The sequence below is a fragment of the Eleutherodactylus coqui genome, chromosome 5 (assembly GCF_035609145.1).
Source record: "Eleutherodactylus coqui strain aEleCoq1 chromosome 5, aEleCoq1.hap1, whole genome shotgun sequence".
Taxonomy (NCBI): Eukaryota; Metazoa; Chordata; class Amphibia; order Anura; family Eleutherodactylidae; genus Eleutherodactylus; species Eleutherodactylus coqui.
The window spans coordinates 78,877,581-78,895,962 of record NC_089841.1 but is presented as its reverse complement, the minus strand read 5'-3'; the positions used below and the strand labels follow the sequence as shown (position 1 = coordinate 78,895,962).

The 18,382-nt window shown below is 46.2% G+C and overlaps 1 protein-coding gene across 1 annotated transcript in view; it reads right to left on the bottom strand.

The window, feature by feature from the left end:
- Positions 1–12,274, bottom strand: part of PAIP1 (poly(A) binding protein interacting protein 1) — a 44,158-nt gene extending 31,884 nt beyond the window's left edge. Inside the window, exons 1-2 of the mRNA XM_066602745.1 lie at positions 11,907–12,274; positions 1,941–2,086 (exon numbers count right to left, since the gene is read on the bottom strand). Of these exons, the coding sequence (XP_066458842.1) occupies positions 1,941–2,086; positions 11,907–12,132 (372 nt within the window). The 5' untranslated portion in view covers positions 12,133–12,274. The remainder of the gene's footprint in view (positions 1–1,940; positions 2,087–11,906) is intronic.
- Between the last annotated feature and the right edge of the window lie 6,108 nt (positions 12,275–18,382).

The following is an 18,382-nucleotide window of genomic DNA, read 5'->3' as shown; positions in this document are numbered from 1 at the left end:
TATGGGCTGCAGGTGGTATCTGATCTCTCTGTGTACAGATTTAATCAGTACATTCAGAGTGAGTTACCTAAATTTTCTTACAGTCGCTTGTACTACCAATTTATGGAAAAAATTCTAACTGGTCACTGAGCTTTCACTGAACTCTGCATAGATCAATAGTACAGGAGAAGATTTAAAAAAAAAAAAAAAAGGTTTGTAATACAATTCTCTCTCAAGTGATCTGGCGGAAAAAAAAATTCACTCACCTTGAAAAACTTCTAAAATCTATCTTTGTAGGAAAGAGACTAAGAGCTCACTGAAATATCAGATTACATGCTACTAGAGATGAGCGAACGTACTCGTTTCGAGTAATTACTCAATCGAGCACCGCCATTTTCGAGTACTTCAGTACTCGGGTGAAAAGTACTCGGGTGCGCTGTGGGTGAGCAGGGGGGTTGCAGCGGGGAGGGGGAGAGGGCTCCCCCCTGTTCCCCGCTACTACCCCCCACTCCCCTCTGCAACCCCCCGCCCCACAGCGCACCCGAGTACTTTTCACCCGAGTAGTGAAGTACTCGAAAATTGCGGTGCTCGATTGCGAAATCGCCCTTACCGAGTATGTTCGCTCATCTCTACATGCTACCCATTAAAGTCTATGGAGAAGCGAGTAGGTAATAGGAGCCGAGTAAAAGAGAAGCAGAGACACACACAGAGCTGCTACAGCAGCTAATAGTGTTTTACAGCCTCACAGTTTCTGGAATCACATCTACACTGCTCAGTACTGCTGTATAATGCCCTCAATAATGCTGCTGGTTCTCAGTATATGCTAGATCGAATTTAAGAATAGGAGATCTTGCTCTCCTACCTCTGCAATGTAAGGCAGACAGCAAAACAGCTAGTCTCCACCCACCAGCTCAGAGAAAACAATTATAAAATGGAGCTTCCCGAGGGAAAAATTGGTGGAAACTGCAAGATTCAAGTCATATATAATGTCTAAAAATAGTGCTATATCTCATATGCACATACAGTAGCTTATTCTGAAAAGGTAGGTAGAAACACTTTAAAGGGACTGTCACCAAAATTATTTTGTATTCATTTTAAAAGTCAATAGTGAAACGGTTCCCATTTATATAATTAGTTTTTATTTTCTGATTGTATAAGGATTCATTCTGTCTGCTATACATAACTATCGGGGCGGCCATCTTGCCTGAGCTAGATTTAACAACATTTAGAGATATACATTCTCATGTCCCATGTACACGATGGACAAGACGGGATCCGTTATTTTTTTTGGGGAGACTGGTCTATGCATTATCTGTGATGTGCAAAGGTTATTTTGCAGGGGGGGGGGTAGATCGTCACAGATTATACCTCTTGTGAAAGGTGGATCCTGTTTCAGTGTAATCCTGCCTGTGATGTTCGGGAGATGACGGCTGCAAAGCTTTCTCTACAGATCAGGAAGTGACCTACTAGTATGAGGCTCTGTGGTAAGTCGAAAAATGTAGCTTTTTTTTTTTTTTTTTTAACTAGAGAGCTGGGGACTGAAAAGGAAAAAAAAACATTTGACACAAAAATGTGATTTATTTAATTAGGTCATTTTCTGATGACATCCCCTTTTAACAAATCCTTTGGAAGACTTCGCACGAGTCTACAAATTAAGATGACAAATCACGTATTTCGCTGCAACCATTTTAGTTATCCGGAGCCCTGCAAGAGGGTCTATAATGACGATGGCCTCTTTTACAACATTGCACTGATCATACACCCCAATACAACTGCTCTGATAGAAAAATAAATAAAGGAACCAAAAAGGGCACAGATATGTTAGAAAACAGCAAATCAGAAAAAACCGAGGGACATGCAACAATTTTAATACATTTTTAATCAGGTGCATTTTTTAATACGATTCCACCTTACAAAATAAAGGACAATCATAAATCCCACGCAGGTAACGTCATACTTACATTGCCGTCTGCAAAATATCCAGAAGGGTAAAACTCTGCTGCATTGGCAGACAGTTTGGAGATCACCGTCCTGGAGTCTGGAGGCTGCCCCTTGGTCACGGCCATCGGGCTAGTATCTACAGATATCTGAGCCTTTTTGATTTGGGCTATGGAGAAAAACGAGAAGCTTAATTTTAATATTTTATGCAGACACATCTCTTTGCAATGGTTTGATACATTTGTAATGAGACATTATCCTCCTGCTCACTCATCATTTATACACACTACATAAATTCTATGAGGCAAGCAGCCAATGCCCACGAGCAGCGCCCGCCTGCCACTTCCAGCAATACCCACTCAATGCCACCCCCTCACACCTGCCTCCTTGTGCACCTGTCAGGTCTTCCCAGGGCCCACATGCCCGGCTGTCACCTCCTCTATTGCCCCACGACACAACGTTTAGTCCCTTCCTGCTCTTCTGCAGAGCTCTGCCATCTCACCGGCACTACCCAGTGGGAGCTGTGCGCTGCTCTTACACTTCCTGCTCCTCTCATGGTCAGGACAGGAAGTAACACCCTGACCATGAGAGGATCAGGAAGTATAAGAGAAGCGAGGCGCTCCCACTTCCTCCTCTGACCGTGGGCTTAATGATCTGATGATGTATGGGCGTCCCGAGCAGCAGATGCCCCACAATCAACTACTGATGACCTTTCCAGAGGATAGGTCTTCAGTTAAAAAGCCCAGAATCCCCATTGTATGGAGAACATTTTTTTGCCCCCTGGATGATCCTTTGAATTTTAGGGGTCGGTTTGGGAGACCGATTAAATTAGTATTTTGGTCTATCATACAGTTTGGAGTCCTGGGGGTCTTGTTTGGTTTTCCCACAGTAATGTTTACGGGGTTTTCCGGGCACAAAATGGAAATTCTGAAAATGTTAAAATCAAGAAGGTCTAGTTAAAGGGTCATACCCATGGGCGATGCAGAATACGCCCACGGGAGTACTGCAAATCAAAACAAAAGAGTGCCAGTAAGTGAGCTCGTTTTTCCGCGGTTTCGATTCCTTTGATATCAATGGTGCCCTCCTAGGCGAACCCACGGTAAAAAAGAACATGCTGTGATTTTTTCATGCTCGCTGAAATCCGCATGTGTGCGTTGGCAGGCAGAAAGCTATCAGCTTCAATAGGACCTTGCCACTGCGGAATTCATGCGCAGACTTCCCCAGCAGGAAACGCGATGCAAATCCGTCCGTGGGCATTCACCCTACGGAGCGCCAACCTGTAGCTTTTACCTCCCGTCCTGCTGCTGTTTACATGCTTCACTTCCACAGTAACCACAACAGACTGTTCCCCACAACTCCCAGCATGGACGGGGAGGAAGTAGAAAGTGCTGACAAGACATCGGAGGAGGTGGGGAGATCTGTCAGGCAGGGGGGCACGGGATACAAATAAAGAAAGTGGCTGCACAGGTCAGAGACCCTGCGCTCATTGTAGGAAAACATGAAAAATAGCAGGATGTCCTGAACATATCGCTGAGCTGTCATTGTCCCTTGTACCACTACTAGGGGTGACCGACTGTTGTATGGGATGGCCCCCAGACCATCACACCAGCAGGGGGCAGTGTGCCGCTCCACAGCAAAGGCAGGATTGACTCGGTCTCCAGACACAAACACGACCGTTGTCACTGCCCAAACTAAGGCCTCCCTCACACAGGCGCTTTTATCCGTAGCATTTTCAGAGCCGCAGTAATCGCGGTATAACGCTCTTATTGCTTTCCACGGGGCCTCTCAGACAGGCACTCGATCGGGGTGCTTTCCAGCGCTGTGATTTTCGAGCGGAGTTGGCTTTATTTTTCAGTGTCACTGAAGAGGACCCCTTTATAATATAACTTTTATTTGATGTAGTTTAAAATATAATGTCTTTAGACCGGTGACAGTGGACAAACAAATACGTATATGGTGAGGCTGATGCTAACATTTCTTGCATCCGCCACACTCGGAGGCTCTTACAGTAGCCTATAGTACAGTCCCTAACACCGGGTACCGAGGTGCTTACAGCAGCCTACGGTACTGTCCCTAATACCTTGTACTGAGGTGAAAAGAGTAGCCTATGGTACTGTCCCTAACACCGGGTACTGAGGTGCTTACAGTAGCCTACGGTACTGTCCCTAACGCCTAGTACTGAGGTGCATACAGTAACCTACGGTACTGTCCCCAACGCCTAGTACTGAGGTGCATACAGTAACCTACGGTACTGTCCCTAACGCCTAGTACTGAGGTACATAGAGTAGCCTATGGTACTGTCCCTAACACCGGGTACTGAGGTGCTTACAGTAGCCTACGGTACTGTCCCTAACGCCTAGTACTGAGGTGCATACAGTAACCTACGGTACTGTCCCTAACGCCTAGTACTGAGGTGCATAGAGTAGCCTATGGTACTGTCCCTAACACCGGGTACTGAGGTGCTTACAGTAACCTATAGTACTGTCCCTAACGCCTAGTACTGAGGTGCATAGAGTAGCCTATAATACTGTCCCTAGCGTCTAGTACTGAGGTGCTTACAGTAGCCTATAGTACTGTCCCTAACACCTAGTACTGAGGTGCTTACAGTAACCTATATTACTGTCCCTAACGCCTAGTACTGAGGTGCTTACAGTAACCTATATTACTGTCCCTAACGCCTAGTACTGAGGTGCTTACAGTAACCTATATTACTGTCCCTAACGCCTAGTACTGAGGTGCTTACAGTAACCTATAGTACTGTCCCTAACGCCTAGTACTGAGGTGCATAGAGTAGCCTATAATACTGTCCCTAACGCCTAGTACTGAGGTGCTTAGAGTAACCTATAGTACTGTCCCTAACACCTAGTACTGAGGTGCTTACAGGAGCCTATAGTACTTTTTCATGGGGGATGGGGACTTTTGCCTAGCATTAGTGAGATTGGACACCAGGGAATGTGAAAAACTGAGCTACGTTTAGCCAGTATTCCTTCTAGTCAGATGAGACCAGCATAGTGGAGAGAGCCTCAATCTACTATTTAGAGTAGTTCTGCAATACTCTCTCAGCACTCTAATTTATGTCAGCTGCTCTATGTCTCTCTTCTTCCTCTTAAATATTTTGGAGGCCTACGAGTGTCTCGTTTATTCTAGACACCCAGCACTCCTCTCTCTTTTATTCTAGACACCCAGCACTCCTCTCTCTTTTATTCTAGACACCCAGCACTCCTCTCTCTTTTATTCTAGACACCCAGCACTCCTCTCTCTTTTATTCTAGACACCCAGCACTCCTCTCTCTTTTATTCTAGACACCCAGCACTCCTCTCTCTTTTATTCTAGACACCCAGCACTCCTCTCTCTTTTATTCTAGACACCCAGCACTCCTCTCTCTTTTATTCTAGACACCCAGCACTCCTCTCTCTTTTATTCTAGACACCCAGCACTCCTCTCTCTTTTATTCTAGACACCTAGCACTCCTCCTACCCTCACTTTAGCAATTTCAAAGGATATCAAAGGTTCTACTAATATTTCTATTGGTTCCTGATGAGTCGCTGCCACGACGAAATGTGTTGAACCCAATCTGAACCTCTATCTGGAAGGTTTTTTTGTTTTTTTTAAGCTAGGGGCCAAATCCTCTGGTTTGGACAGTTTCTTTTTGTGTTGATCCTCTACCCCCGCTGGTATATCCAGCCTTGACCTAATTTAAAAAAGGAGGGGGGGGGGGCCCTCCACCAGACTTCACATGCCCCTATTTGAGAACTAAACTACTCAACACCTAGTAGAGTTTCTGCAATCCCTTTATACGATTACTGAACAACACTTTCCTATGTGGCCATTATCCATTATTGGCTATGTGGGAACTTATGGTCTTGTATCTCTAGAGAGGTGGATGGATTACTACCACTCTTATGGTGCCAGAGCATTCAGTGGTGCTGTAAGCTTATATCTTTAGGTGTTAGGGACAGCGCCGCAGGCTACTGTAAGCACCTCAGGGGTGGGCGTTAGGGACAGCGCCGCAGGCTACTGTAAGCACCTCAGGGGTGGGCGTTAGGGACAGCGCCGCAGGCTACTGTAAGCACCTCAGGGGTGGGCGTTAGGGACAGCGCCGCAGGCTACTGTAAGCACCTCAGGGGTGGGCGTTAGGGACAGCGCCGCAGGCTACTGTAAGCACCTCAGGGGTGGGCGTTAGGGACAGCGCCGCAGGCTACTGTAAGCACCTCAGGGGTGGGCGTTAGGGACAGCGCCGCAGGCTACTGTAAGCACCTCAGGGGTGGGCGTTAGGGACAGCGCCGCAGGCTACTGTAAGCACCTCAGGGGTGGGCGTTAGGGACAGCGCCGCAGGCTACTGTAAGCACCTCAGGGGTGGGCGTTAGGGACAGCGCCGCAGGCTACTGTAAGCACCTCAGGGGTGGGCGTTAGGGACAGCGCCGCAGGCTACTGTAAGCACCTCAGTACTAGGAGCTAGGGACAGCGCCGTAGGCTACTGTAAGCACCTCAGTACTAGGAGCTAGGGACAGCGCCGTAGGCTACCGTAAGCACCTCAGTACTAGGAGCTAGGGACAGCGCCGTAGGCTACCGTAAGCACCTCAGTACTAGGTGTTAGGGACAGTACTATAGGCTACTGTAAGCACCTCAGTACTAGGTGTTAAGGACAGTACTATAGGCTACTGTAAGTGCCTCTGAGTGTGGCAGATGCAAGAAGTGTTAGCATCAGCCTCACCATATATGTATTTGTTTGTCCACTGTCACCGGTCTAAAGACATTATATTTTAAACTTCATTACATAAAAGTTATATTTTAGAGGGGTCCTCTTCAGTGACACTGCATATAACCCATTAGGACTTCCTCCGCCCCTGTGACTTTCATTTTATTTTTCAGTGTTTAGTGCACCTTAGCAATGATGGGGAGTGCTAAAAACCGGCGTCAGTTGCAGTGACGAAACTAAATCGTGGCAAAACGCTGCAATAGAAAACGTGGCGCTTTGCCGACCGCCTGTGTGAGGGAGGCCTAAACCTGGATTTGTCGCTGAAGACATCTTGGTTCTACTCCGTAGCGTCCAGGTCTGTCGCTCACACCACCACTGCAAACTGAGGAGCTGGTGGGGGGCAATAGCAGTACATGGAATGAGACCAAATGTCCTTCAGCCAACCACCTGGAAATGGTTCCGACAGACACAGGGGTGCAACAATGGTGCCGCCTGCCTCTGGATGGCAGACAATAAAACAGTTGTAGATGCTCGTGCTCATCGGACGGGCAGAAAATCCTCTCTACTAATGGTCTGTCGGGGTCCTGAGCCCGGTCACCTTGTGCCCTCATACATCCACTGGTCCCAACACCTCCTAACAGTCTGGTCAGAATGGCCATGGTGGCGGCAATTCATCAATATGACCCTCCAGCTTCTCACATCCCAATAATGCGCCCCTCTCAGACTCTGGTAACGGGTGACATCTCTTCTCTGCGCCGTAGAGGCGTCTAGTGGTAAACAAGCTCCACACAAACGGAAGAAGAGGTCACTACACACAAGGAGCCCCGAGAGCCTTTTATAGGCCGGGGGGGGGGAATGGAACCACTTTAGGGCCTCAGGTGACAAGACCGTTCATCTAATCACCACAACTCTCATCATTTACATATCTGCCTGAGATGTAACTGAGTTCTGCAGCAAAACGACAACTTCTTCTAGGGGTTAACAGTTTTGACAAAGCGTGTTACAAGGCGAGTTCTTGTGATGATGTACATTAGATTGTAAGATGTTAGGCCCCTCTAACACGTCATCCGTACCGCTTGTGCTCGGCTCGGACGTCTCCTGACCTCACAGCCGGGGGCGATCCTTACTTATAACTAGTTGAGGAGCACTGATGTATGTTGTACTGAGGATGATGGAGGTAGTGGTACCACGACAGGGAGAACAATGGCAGCAGTGTTACTGAGTGTGACAGGAGGATGATGGAGGTTGTAGTACTAGGTATGTGCCAGGAGGATGATAGATGGATGTAGTAGTGACAGGAAGGATGATGGAGGTTGTAGTACTGGGTATGTGACAGGATGATGGATGGAGTAGTGACAGTAAGGATGATGGAGAAAGCGGTACACTGTCAGACTGGAGTGATGATTGAGGCAGATGTACAGTGAATTGGACATTAGGATGGATGATGGAGCTAATGATACTGTGAGACATGATGTAGTGGTCCTGGGAAGGAAGGACGATGGAGGTTGCAGCAACATACAAGCGGGATGATGGGGCTAGCAGTACTATATATATATATATATATATATATATATATACACACAACATTGGGATAATGGGGCTAGTAGTCTTATACATATGGGGGGTAGTATATATATATATATATGGGGTATTCCTTTATGTATGGTGGAGGGGGTAGTAGTCCTATATATATATGGTGGAGGGGGTAGTAGTCCTATATATATATGGTGGAGGGGGTAGTAGTCCTATATATATATGGTGGAGGGGGTAGTAGTCCTATATATATATGGTGGAGGGGGTAGTAGTCCTATATATATATGGTGGAGGGGGTAGTAGTCCTATATATATATGGTGGAGGGGGTAATAGTCCTATATATATGGTGGAGGGGGTAATAGTCCTATATATATGGTGGAGGGGGTAATAGTCCTATATATATGGTGGAGGGGGTAATAGTCCTATATATATGGTGGAGGGGGTAATAGTCCTATATATATGGTGGAGGGGGTAATAGTCCTATATATATGGTGGAGGGGGTAATAGTCCTATTATTTATGGTGGAGGGGGTAATAGTCCTATATATATGGTGGAGGGGGTAATAGTCCTATAAATATATGGTGGAGGGGGTAATAGTCCTATATATATGGTGGAGGGGGTAATAGTCCTATATATATGGTGGAGGGGGTAATAGTCCTATATATATGGTGGAGGGGGTAATAGTCCTATATATATGGTGGAGGGGGTAATAGTCCTATATATATGGTGGAGGGGGTAATAGTCCTATATATATGGTGGAGGGGGTAATAGTCCTATATATATGGTGGAGGGGGTAATAGTCCTATATATATGGTGGAGGGGGTAATAGTCCTATATATATGGTGGAGGGGGTAATAGTCCTATATATATGGTGGAGGGGGTAATAGTCCTATATATATGGTGGAGGGGGTAATAGTCCTATATATATGGTGGAGGGGGTAATAGTCCTATATATATATATATATGGTGGAGGGGGTAATAGTCCTATATATATGGTGGAGGGGGTAATAGTTATATATATATATATATATATATATATATACATATATATATATATATATATATATGGTGGAGGGGGTAATAGTCCTATATATATATATATATATAGTGGAGGGGGTAGTAGTCCTATATATATATATATGGTGGAGGGGGTAGTAGTCCTATATATATATATATATGGTGGAGGGGGTAGTAGTCCTATATATATATATGGTGGAGGGGGTAGTAGTCCTATATATATATATGGTGGAGGGGGTAGTAGTCCTATATATATATATGGTGGAGGGGGTAATAGTCCTATATATATATATATGGTGGAGGGGGTAGTAGTCCTATATATATATGGTGGAGGGGGTAGTAGTCCTATATATATATATATATATATATATATATATATGGTGGAGGGGGTAATAGTCCTATATATATGGTGGAGGGGGTAATAGTCCTATATTATATATGGTGGAGGGGGTAGTAGTCCTATATTATATATGGTGGAGGGGGTAGTAGTCCTATATATATATATGGTGGAGGGGGTAATAGTCCTATATATATATATATATGGTGGAGGGGGTAATAGTCCTATATATATATATATGGTGGAGGGGGTAATAGTCCTATATATATATATATATATGGTGGAGGGGGTAATAGTCCTATATATATATATATATGGTGGAGGGGGTAATAGTCCTATATATATATATATATGGTGGAGGGGGTAATAGTCCTATATATATATATATATGGTGGAGGGGGTAATAGTCCTATATATATATATATATATGGTGGAGGGGGTAATAGTCCTATATATATATATATATATATGGTGGAGGGGGTAATAGTCCTATATATATATATATATATATATGGTGGAGGGGGTAATAGTCCTATATATATATATATATATATATGGTGGAGGGGGTAATAGTCCTATATATATATATATATATATATGGTGGAGGGGGTAATAGTCCTATATATATATATGGTGGAGGGGGTAATAGTCCTATATATATATATATGGTGGAGGGGGTAATAGTCCTATATATATATATATGGTGGAGGGGGTAATAGTCCTATATATATATATATATGGTGGAGGGGGTAATAGTCCTATATATATATATATGGTGGAGGGGGTAATAGTCCTATATATATATATATGGTGGAGGGGGTAATAGTCCTATATATATATATGGTGGAGGGGGTAATAGTCCTATATATATATATATATGGTGGAGGGGGTAATAGTCCTATATATATATATATATGGTGGAGGGGGTAATAGTCCTATATATATATATATATGGTGGAGGGGGTAATAGTCCTATATATATATATATATATGGTGGAGGGGGTAATAGTCCTATATATATATATATATATATGGTGGAGGGGGTAATAGTCCTATATATATATATATATATATGGTGGAGGGGGTAATAGTCCTATATATATATATGGTGGAGGGGGTAATAGTCCTATATATATATATGGTGGAGGGGGTAATAGTCCTATATATATATATATATATGGTGGAGGGGGTAATAGTCCTATATATATATATGGTGGAGGGGGTAATAGTCCTATATATATATATGGTGGAGGGGGTAATAGTCCTATATATATATATGGTGGAGGGGGTAATAGTCCTATATATATATATGGTGGAGGGGGTAATAGTCATATATATATATATATATATATATATATATATATAAATATAATGGTGGAGGGGGTAGTAGTCCTATATTATATATGGTGGAGGGGGTAGTAGTCCTATATTATATATGGTGGAGGGGGTAGTAGTCCTATATTATATATGGTGGAGGGGGTAGTAGTCCTATATATATATGGTGGAGGGGGTAGTAGTCCTATATATATATGGTGGAGGGGGTAGTAGTCCTATATATATATGGTGGAGGGGGTAGTAGTCCTATATATATATGGTGGAGGGGGTAGTAGTCCTATATATATATGGTGGAGGGGGTAGTAGTCCTATATATATGGTGGAGGGGGTAGTAGTTCTATATATATGGTGGAGGGGGTAGTAGTCCTATATATATGGTGGAGGGGGTAGTAGTCCTATATATATGGTGGAGGGGGTTGTAGTCCTATATATATGGTGGAGGGGGTTGTAGTCCTATATATATGGTGGAGGGGGTTGTAGTCCTATATATATATGGTGGAGGGGGTTGTAGTCCTATATATATGGTGGAGGGGGTTGTAGTCCTATATATATGGTGGAGGGGGTTGTAGTCCTATATATATGGTGGAGGGGGTTGTAGTCCTACATATATTGCGGAGGGGGGTAGTAGTCCTATATATATGGCGGAGGGGGTAGTAGTCATATATATATGGCGGAGGGGGTTGTAGTCCTACATATATGGCGGAGGGGGGTAGTAGTCCTACATATATGGCGGAGGGGGGTAGTAGTCCTATATATATGGTGGAGGGGGTTGTAGTCCTATATATATGGTGGAGGGGGTTGTAGTCCTATATATATGGTGGAGGGGGTAGTCGTCCTATATATATGGTGGAGGGGGTAGTCGTCCTATATATATGGTGGAGGGGGGGTAGTCGTCCTATATATATGGTGGAGGGGGTAGTAGAGCTATATATATCTGGTGGAGGGGGTAGTAGTCCTATATATATGGTGGAGGGGGTAGTAGTCCTATATATATGGTGGAGGGGGTAGTAGTCCTATATATATGGTGGTAGTGGTCCCCGGACATTAGGGCCAGCAGCCCCGGTTACCTGCGGTGGGGATGCTGCTCCCCACGGGAGGACTGCTGAGCGGCGGCCGCAGCGGCTCTGGTTGCTGCAGTCCTCCCGCCCTGGGCGCTGAGGTGATTTTCTCCTCTCCGTTGTTCTGCCCCCGGAAGCCTGGGGATGGAGTGTCGGCTTCCCGTCCGCGTCCTCTCCCCGCCCCGCGACCTCGGCCTCTACCGCCTCCAGGGGCTCTATCGAAGCCGTCCCACATAGCGGAGTGCACAGTGCGCCGTTCCGGAGCTCGGTGGTGAGCAGCCCTCTCCGGGCCCGAGCACAGCAGACGCCGCTCCGCCCCTTGTCAACAACCACAGCCGGAGAGCACAGCGCACAGCGGCATCTGCAGGACGGAGGTTCCACTCCACAGCGACCCTGCACACAGTGCGAGGCAGCACGTATTTACAGCGCCACATGCTGGCGGGAGGACTGTACAGCGCACAGAGCTGTAGGCAGTATGGAACAATGCGCGGACGTGCCGAATGTCAGCGCGGGGACCACCGTCCTCAGGCAGCTCCAGGGGGTGAGGCTCCGGCTGCTAACAGGGCGAGACATCCCTAGAAGATAGTTGGAAACTGGGCGAAAGGATTTGCTGTGTGGAGAGTTACTCTTTTCCTGGAGTATAATAACTGAAAATAATGATATGGCCACATCCTAGGGTTAGCTGATGGTCGGCCCATGCTTCTGCCCCTGCTGGACTGCAGCGGAGCTCCCAGGGTTGAGCTCGGGGGATTTCGGAGCAAGGTGCCGGCAGAGGGAGCTGCAGCACTGGACTATTAGTCAGCAGATATGGCAGTGTATATGGCCAGCGAGCTGTGTAGTGTCCTACAGCCGGAGTGAGGGGAGATATCCATAATAATGTTATAAATGCCAAAGCAACTATCAGAACCAAAGACACAATAGCATGGATTGAGAGTTTAAAGAAAACCGGTGTTGCCCGTAGCAACCAATCAGAGCGCAGCTGTGTAAGAAATGGTTTCCTTTTGATAACCATATTTCCTATCCCTTTTTTGGTCTTCTTTTAACTCGGTAACACTGCAGGATGTACAGTTACGTCCTGCAGCTTTGGGGTATATATGAAGAGAGATCACGGGGCGATCCCGCTCCAAACATCGCAGCTGACAGCTGTTTCTTACAGCTGACACCCACCTGCAACAGCTCCGATAAGCCACGCCGCTCATGGGAGCTCTTAACCCTTTAAATGCCGCTGTCAGTTCTGAAAGCGGCATTTAAATCCCCCAACCGATGTTCCGGGGTCCCGCACTGCCCCCCTGCGATAAGATCACAGGTTGCCCTGTGGGTGTCATGGCAGGCGGGAGCCGTCATCCCTGTGGCATAGCTTGGTAGATTGCCTGTCAGATCGCGGTATAATGTAATGTTATGGCATTACATCATACTGCAGGAGCGATCAAAGCGTTGTAAGTTCTTGGCCCCTTTAGGAACAAAAAAAATTAAGTAAAAATAAGTTTAAAAATGTTTTACTAATTATTAAAAACAATAAAAGGTAAAAAAAACAAAAGACTTTTGCCATATTTATAATAAAATAATTACATAATAAAACAAAAATACATATTTGGTATCACTGCATCCGTAAAAGTCCGATCTATCAAAGTGATCAATTATTTACCGCGCACGATGAATGCCGTCATATAAAAAAAAAGGACAATTGTGCTTTTTTTTTGGTCACCCCGTCTCCAAGAAAAAATCTAATAATAAGCGATAAAAAAGTCGTATGTATTAACAAATGGTATGAATGGAAACTACAGGACGTACCGCACAAAATGAGCAGTCAGAATGTGGCGGCAGAAAATAATGAAAAAAAATTTATTATCTTTAAAAAATAAAATAAAAGTAGTACAGCAAAAAAAATATATAATATATAAATTTGTTATCGTATTAATCGTACTGACCTGGTAATTATTGTTGCAGTTTGTGCTCCGTAGAAACAAGACGCACCAAAAGATGGCAGAATTACGTTTTTTTTTATTTCACCCCAGTTACAATTTTTTTAAAAGTTTTTTTAGTACATTATTTGGTACATTAAATAGCACCATTGAAAAATACAACTCGGCCCACAAAAAATAAGCCCTCATACAGCGACGTGGATGGATAAATAAGGGGGTATGATTTTTTAAATGGGGAGGAGAAAACGAAAATGGAAAAAAAGGGCCGCGTCCTTGAGGGGTTAATATGGCCAGCAAGCACAAGTCCGATCTAGATCTAGCTGAGCTCAAGTTGCGATAATACTAGAGTCTAAGAATCTGATGACTACACTGAGGCAAGAAGGCATCAACAAGCTGAAAGATGAGCTGCTCTTAGAGACCCCGGAGCATCTCAGGCCCGTCGGACTTTATATTATGAGCAACTCGCGCCCCGTTTCACTATTTCAACTTTTTATGTTTCAAAAACACAAATTCCACACAGATGAAGTCGCGGGTTACAAGGTAGTATGTATGTGTGTCATATATATATATATATATATATATATATATGGTGTATATATACTCTTTGTAAAAAAAAAACAAACAAAAAACAGCCCCTAAATGAGTTGTCATTTTGCTGCAAAACGTGGCATGCGGTTCCATCTCAGGCAGATAAATAGAGTTGTGGTGTGATTTGATGAAGTCTTGTCACCTGAGGCCCTAAAAGTGGTTCCACCCTTGGCCTATAAAAAGGCTCTCGGAGGCTCCTTGGGTGTAGTGACCTCTTCTTCAACTTGTGTGGAGCTTGTTGGCCACTAGACGCCTCTCCGACGCAGAGAAGTCATGTCACCCTGTTACCAGAGTTTGAGAGCAGGGTGTAACTGGAATGCTAGAAACCGGATGGTCAAATCGACGAATTGTCCGCCACCGGACCATTCTCCCCAGACTGTTAGTGGCTGTTGGGACCAGTGGATGCATGGGGGGCACATAATGTGACCGGGTTCGGGACATCCTCGATAGATCACTAGTAGAGAGGATCATCCAACAAGCATGAGCAGCTCCAACGGTTTTGTTGACCGCCACCCAGAGACAGGTGGCACCATCGTTACAGGCTCCTGTGTCTGTCGGAACCAATTCCAGGCTGTTTGCTGAAGGACATTTGGTCTAAGGCAACCCTAATGTGTTCTGCCTTTGACACCCACCCACCATCACCTCTGTTTTCAGTAGAAATGGGTTGTCTTTAGAGATGATTCCAGGGTTTGAGCACTCATGGTGGCCATGTTCATGTCTGGACACCTAGGTGTGAGAGACTCAATCCTGCTTTTGCTGTAGAGCGGGGTATTAGTGTTTCTTGACGCCACCGGAAGTTGTGGTGGAGTCAAGAAACTGAGTGTTTGACGGGGTTACCGCCCCCTATTCCTGATTGGCTGTTCGGCTGTCTCCCCATCCTGCCCCTTACAGGTCCTGTAGACAGCGGCGTCCGCCGTGCAGGAGCGGCTGTCTCCCCATACTGGCCCTCACAGCTGCTGTAGGCAGCGGCGGTCGTGAGTTTTCAGTATGAAAGATGCTGCCCATGCAGGAGGGATGAGCACAGCACAGTGGCGGCGGGGGGGCCTAACTGTCATCAGCCGAGCAGTTTGTGATCGTGCAGGAGCGGTGAGTGCTGCGGGACAGCGGGAGGGTCCACTTAAATCAGCGGACCTGTTAGACACATGTCATCGTTGCCCGTGAGCGCTGCCAGGGGGTGCAGGATGAGTGCAGCACAACAGGGGGAGGGGGCCCAAACTGTTATAAGCCGAGCACTTTGTTATGCACCAGGAGTGGTGAGTGGTGCAGAGCGCCGGGGGGAGGGGGAGGGGGGGGGCGCAGTGGTAGCACTAGAGCACTTGGGCACATTCGAGCGGTGCAGAGTGGCACGTGCGCGGGGGCACACTTTTAATGACCAGAGCAGTTGGCCAGCAGTGCATGTTCCCCGGCTACCTTGAATTTTACCAGAAGAAAAAGAAGCTGCATGCAGCACTATGTCTTCCCGTATTTTGTGCCGATCCTGCGATGGAAGCAGATGTGAACCCGGCCTTAGTGTCTACAATAGACTGAGAGGAGCATGATACGCCATGGACTTCTACACTCCCCACCCCTAAGGTGTCCCTATCCCTCAGTCACCATTTATCGTGCTCTGATATTACTGTTTGGTCTAGCCCAGACCTGGGCAAAGCACGGCCCGCGGGCCACATCCGGCCCGCTGAATAGCTCGGACCGGCCCGCAAAGAGTGTCCTGGTGACTCACCAATGAGTCCGGTGTCAGCAACGGGAAGCAGCGAAACTAAGGGCTCATGTCCACGGGGGAAAATCGGGCCCGCTACGGATTCTACATGTAGAATCTGCAGCGGGTCCCTCCTGCCCCGCGGACGTGAGCGCTGAAAATAACAATAAAAAGGAATTTACCTATCCGTAGCGGGCGGCGAAGCTCTGCTCTTCCTCACGGCCGGATCTTCTTTTTCGGCCGGCGGATGAATTCCTTACGCCGGCGGCACGTCGCCGGCACGTCGTCGACGTGCCGCGCGCATGCGCCGGGCACATCCGCCGAGCCGAAGCAAGGGAGATGCGGCCGTGAGGAAGAGAAGAGCTTCGCGGCCCGCTGCGGGTGAGTAAATCCTTGAAATTCCTATTTTAGGTCTCCCGCGGATCCGGACGGCTTCCATAGGCTTCAATAGAAGCCCGCGGGAGCCGACCCCGCGGGAGACCCGCACGAAAATGGAGCATGGTCCAGATTTTTTCATGCTCCATTTTTTTTTAAATCCCTTTTATTGACGATCCGCGGGTATTTATCTACCCGCGGGTGGTCAATGCATCCCTATGGGGTGCGGGTCCGCGCGCGGGAGATCCGCTGCGGATTTTAAATCTCATTTTGCCCGTGGACATGAGCCCTAAGTGATGCCACTGTAACTTCTGAGTGGAGATGGGAGTGCTCCTTACCGCTCCCCTCTCCATTGGCAGACACGGGGGCCGCACCGTAAAACGGGGTGAAACACCAGGTGTTCACCGCGCCGTATTACAGCGCCATTCATTTTCAATGGCGGCCGTATTCTGGCCGCAAATCGGGCGGCTGGAATACGGCCCCATTAAGGCAATGTGCATGGAGCCTTCGTATGTTGGTCTGGCCCTCTAAAACCATTCCAATTTCTCATGTGGCCCCATGGGAAAATTAATTGCCCACCCCTGGTCTAGCCAATAAAGCTTCAGTGAATATTTTGCAATAAAAACTGCCCTACGTGCACAAAAAGTACATAAAAATGCACCCATACGCAAAACAACCTCGTTCGTAGCGCAAATACATCGCATATGCTGATATGAAGCTGCCCTTAGGCCTCATGCACAAGAGTGGATTTTTGCTGCGGAATCTGACTAAATTAATATTCAGCTTTTTACTGCATACATATGTCCAGGTTCTTTTCCATGAGGCAGGTAACAATATGGTTGCATCTTAGTAATGGAAATTCTGATGACAGAATCCCCTTAAAGTGACCGTTTTGGTTTTGGGACAAAATTGTGTCTTGGAACCAGAGGAGGGGTGTCTTGCCTGTATTTAGGCCTTATGCACACAGGCATATTTTTGCTGCGGAATCCGGAGGGGGCGTCCGCTGCAATAAAACTCCATAAATGATTCTTTATGCACACGAGCAGAAACCAATTGCGTTTTTCGCTCATTGATGAAAGATCGCAACAAGCTTCATTTTACTGCGGTTCATGCATGGACGGCTTCCATTGAAGTCAATGGAAGCCGTCCGACTTGCAGCGCGGCCGCAGATTTCACGGGAGAGACAGAATTTTAGAAAACAAAAATTACTGCACACGTCCGACAGTGAGCTGTGCAAACCATCCGCAGTACAGATGAAGATTCAAGCTAAAAGGTATGCGCGGACACTGCTGCTACCAGGGCTGAAATTCTGCTGCGGGATTCCGCATGCAGAATCCGCCCCGCCCCTGTGCATGCGGCCTTAATCTAGTCTCTTTTTGGCCCTTCGTTCTGGCAGTTTCATTTTTCAGGCAGCCAAAACGGCCTCCACCAACTTTAGTCCACCAGACCATCTACAGTGCATTGATAGTGTTAGGATTAAGGGTGTTTTTCGCAGGAAGAAGCAAGACTTATGTTCAGATACGGCTTTAAAGATAGTAAGACAATATGGAAGATTTAACAATAACGTTTACTCAAATTAAGTGATAATCAATGACAGTGATGAATTATTGCCCTTTTTGTATAACAGCAGCTGGGAAGCCCACTTTCAACGGGGCCAAGAGAGATCCTTCTCCAGGAACTGGACCGGAAGGTAGGGCGTCTCGTCACTTGTCTGAAGATCTTCCATTTTAGCTCAAGAAAGTGCAGGTTTTAATAAACTAGCACAAATGCCTATGTGTTCATTTCATAATCCTCAAAACAGAACAACACTATTGTTTCCCGTCATGAGGTAGAAAGCAAACACATTGTGTAAAAACTTAAAGGGGTTGTCTTGCGAAAGCAAGTGGGGTTAAGCACTTCTGTATGGC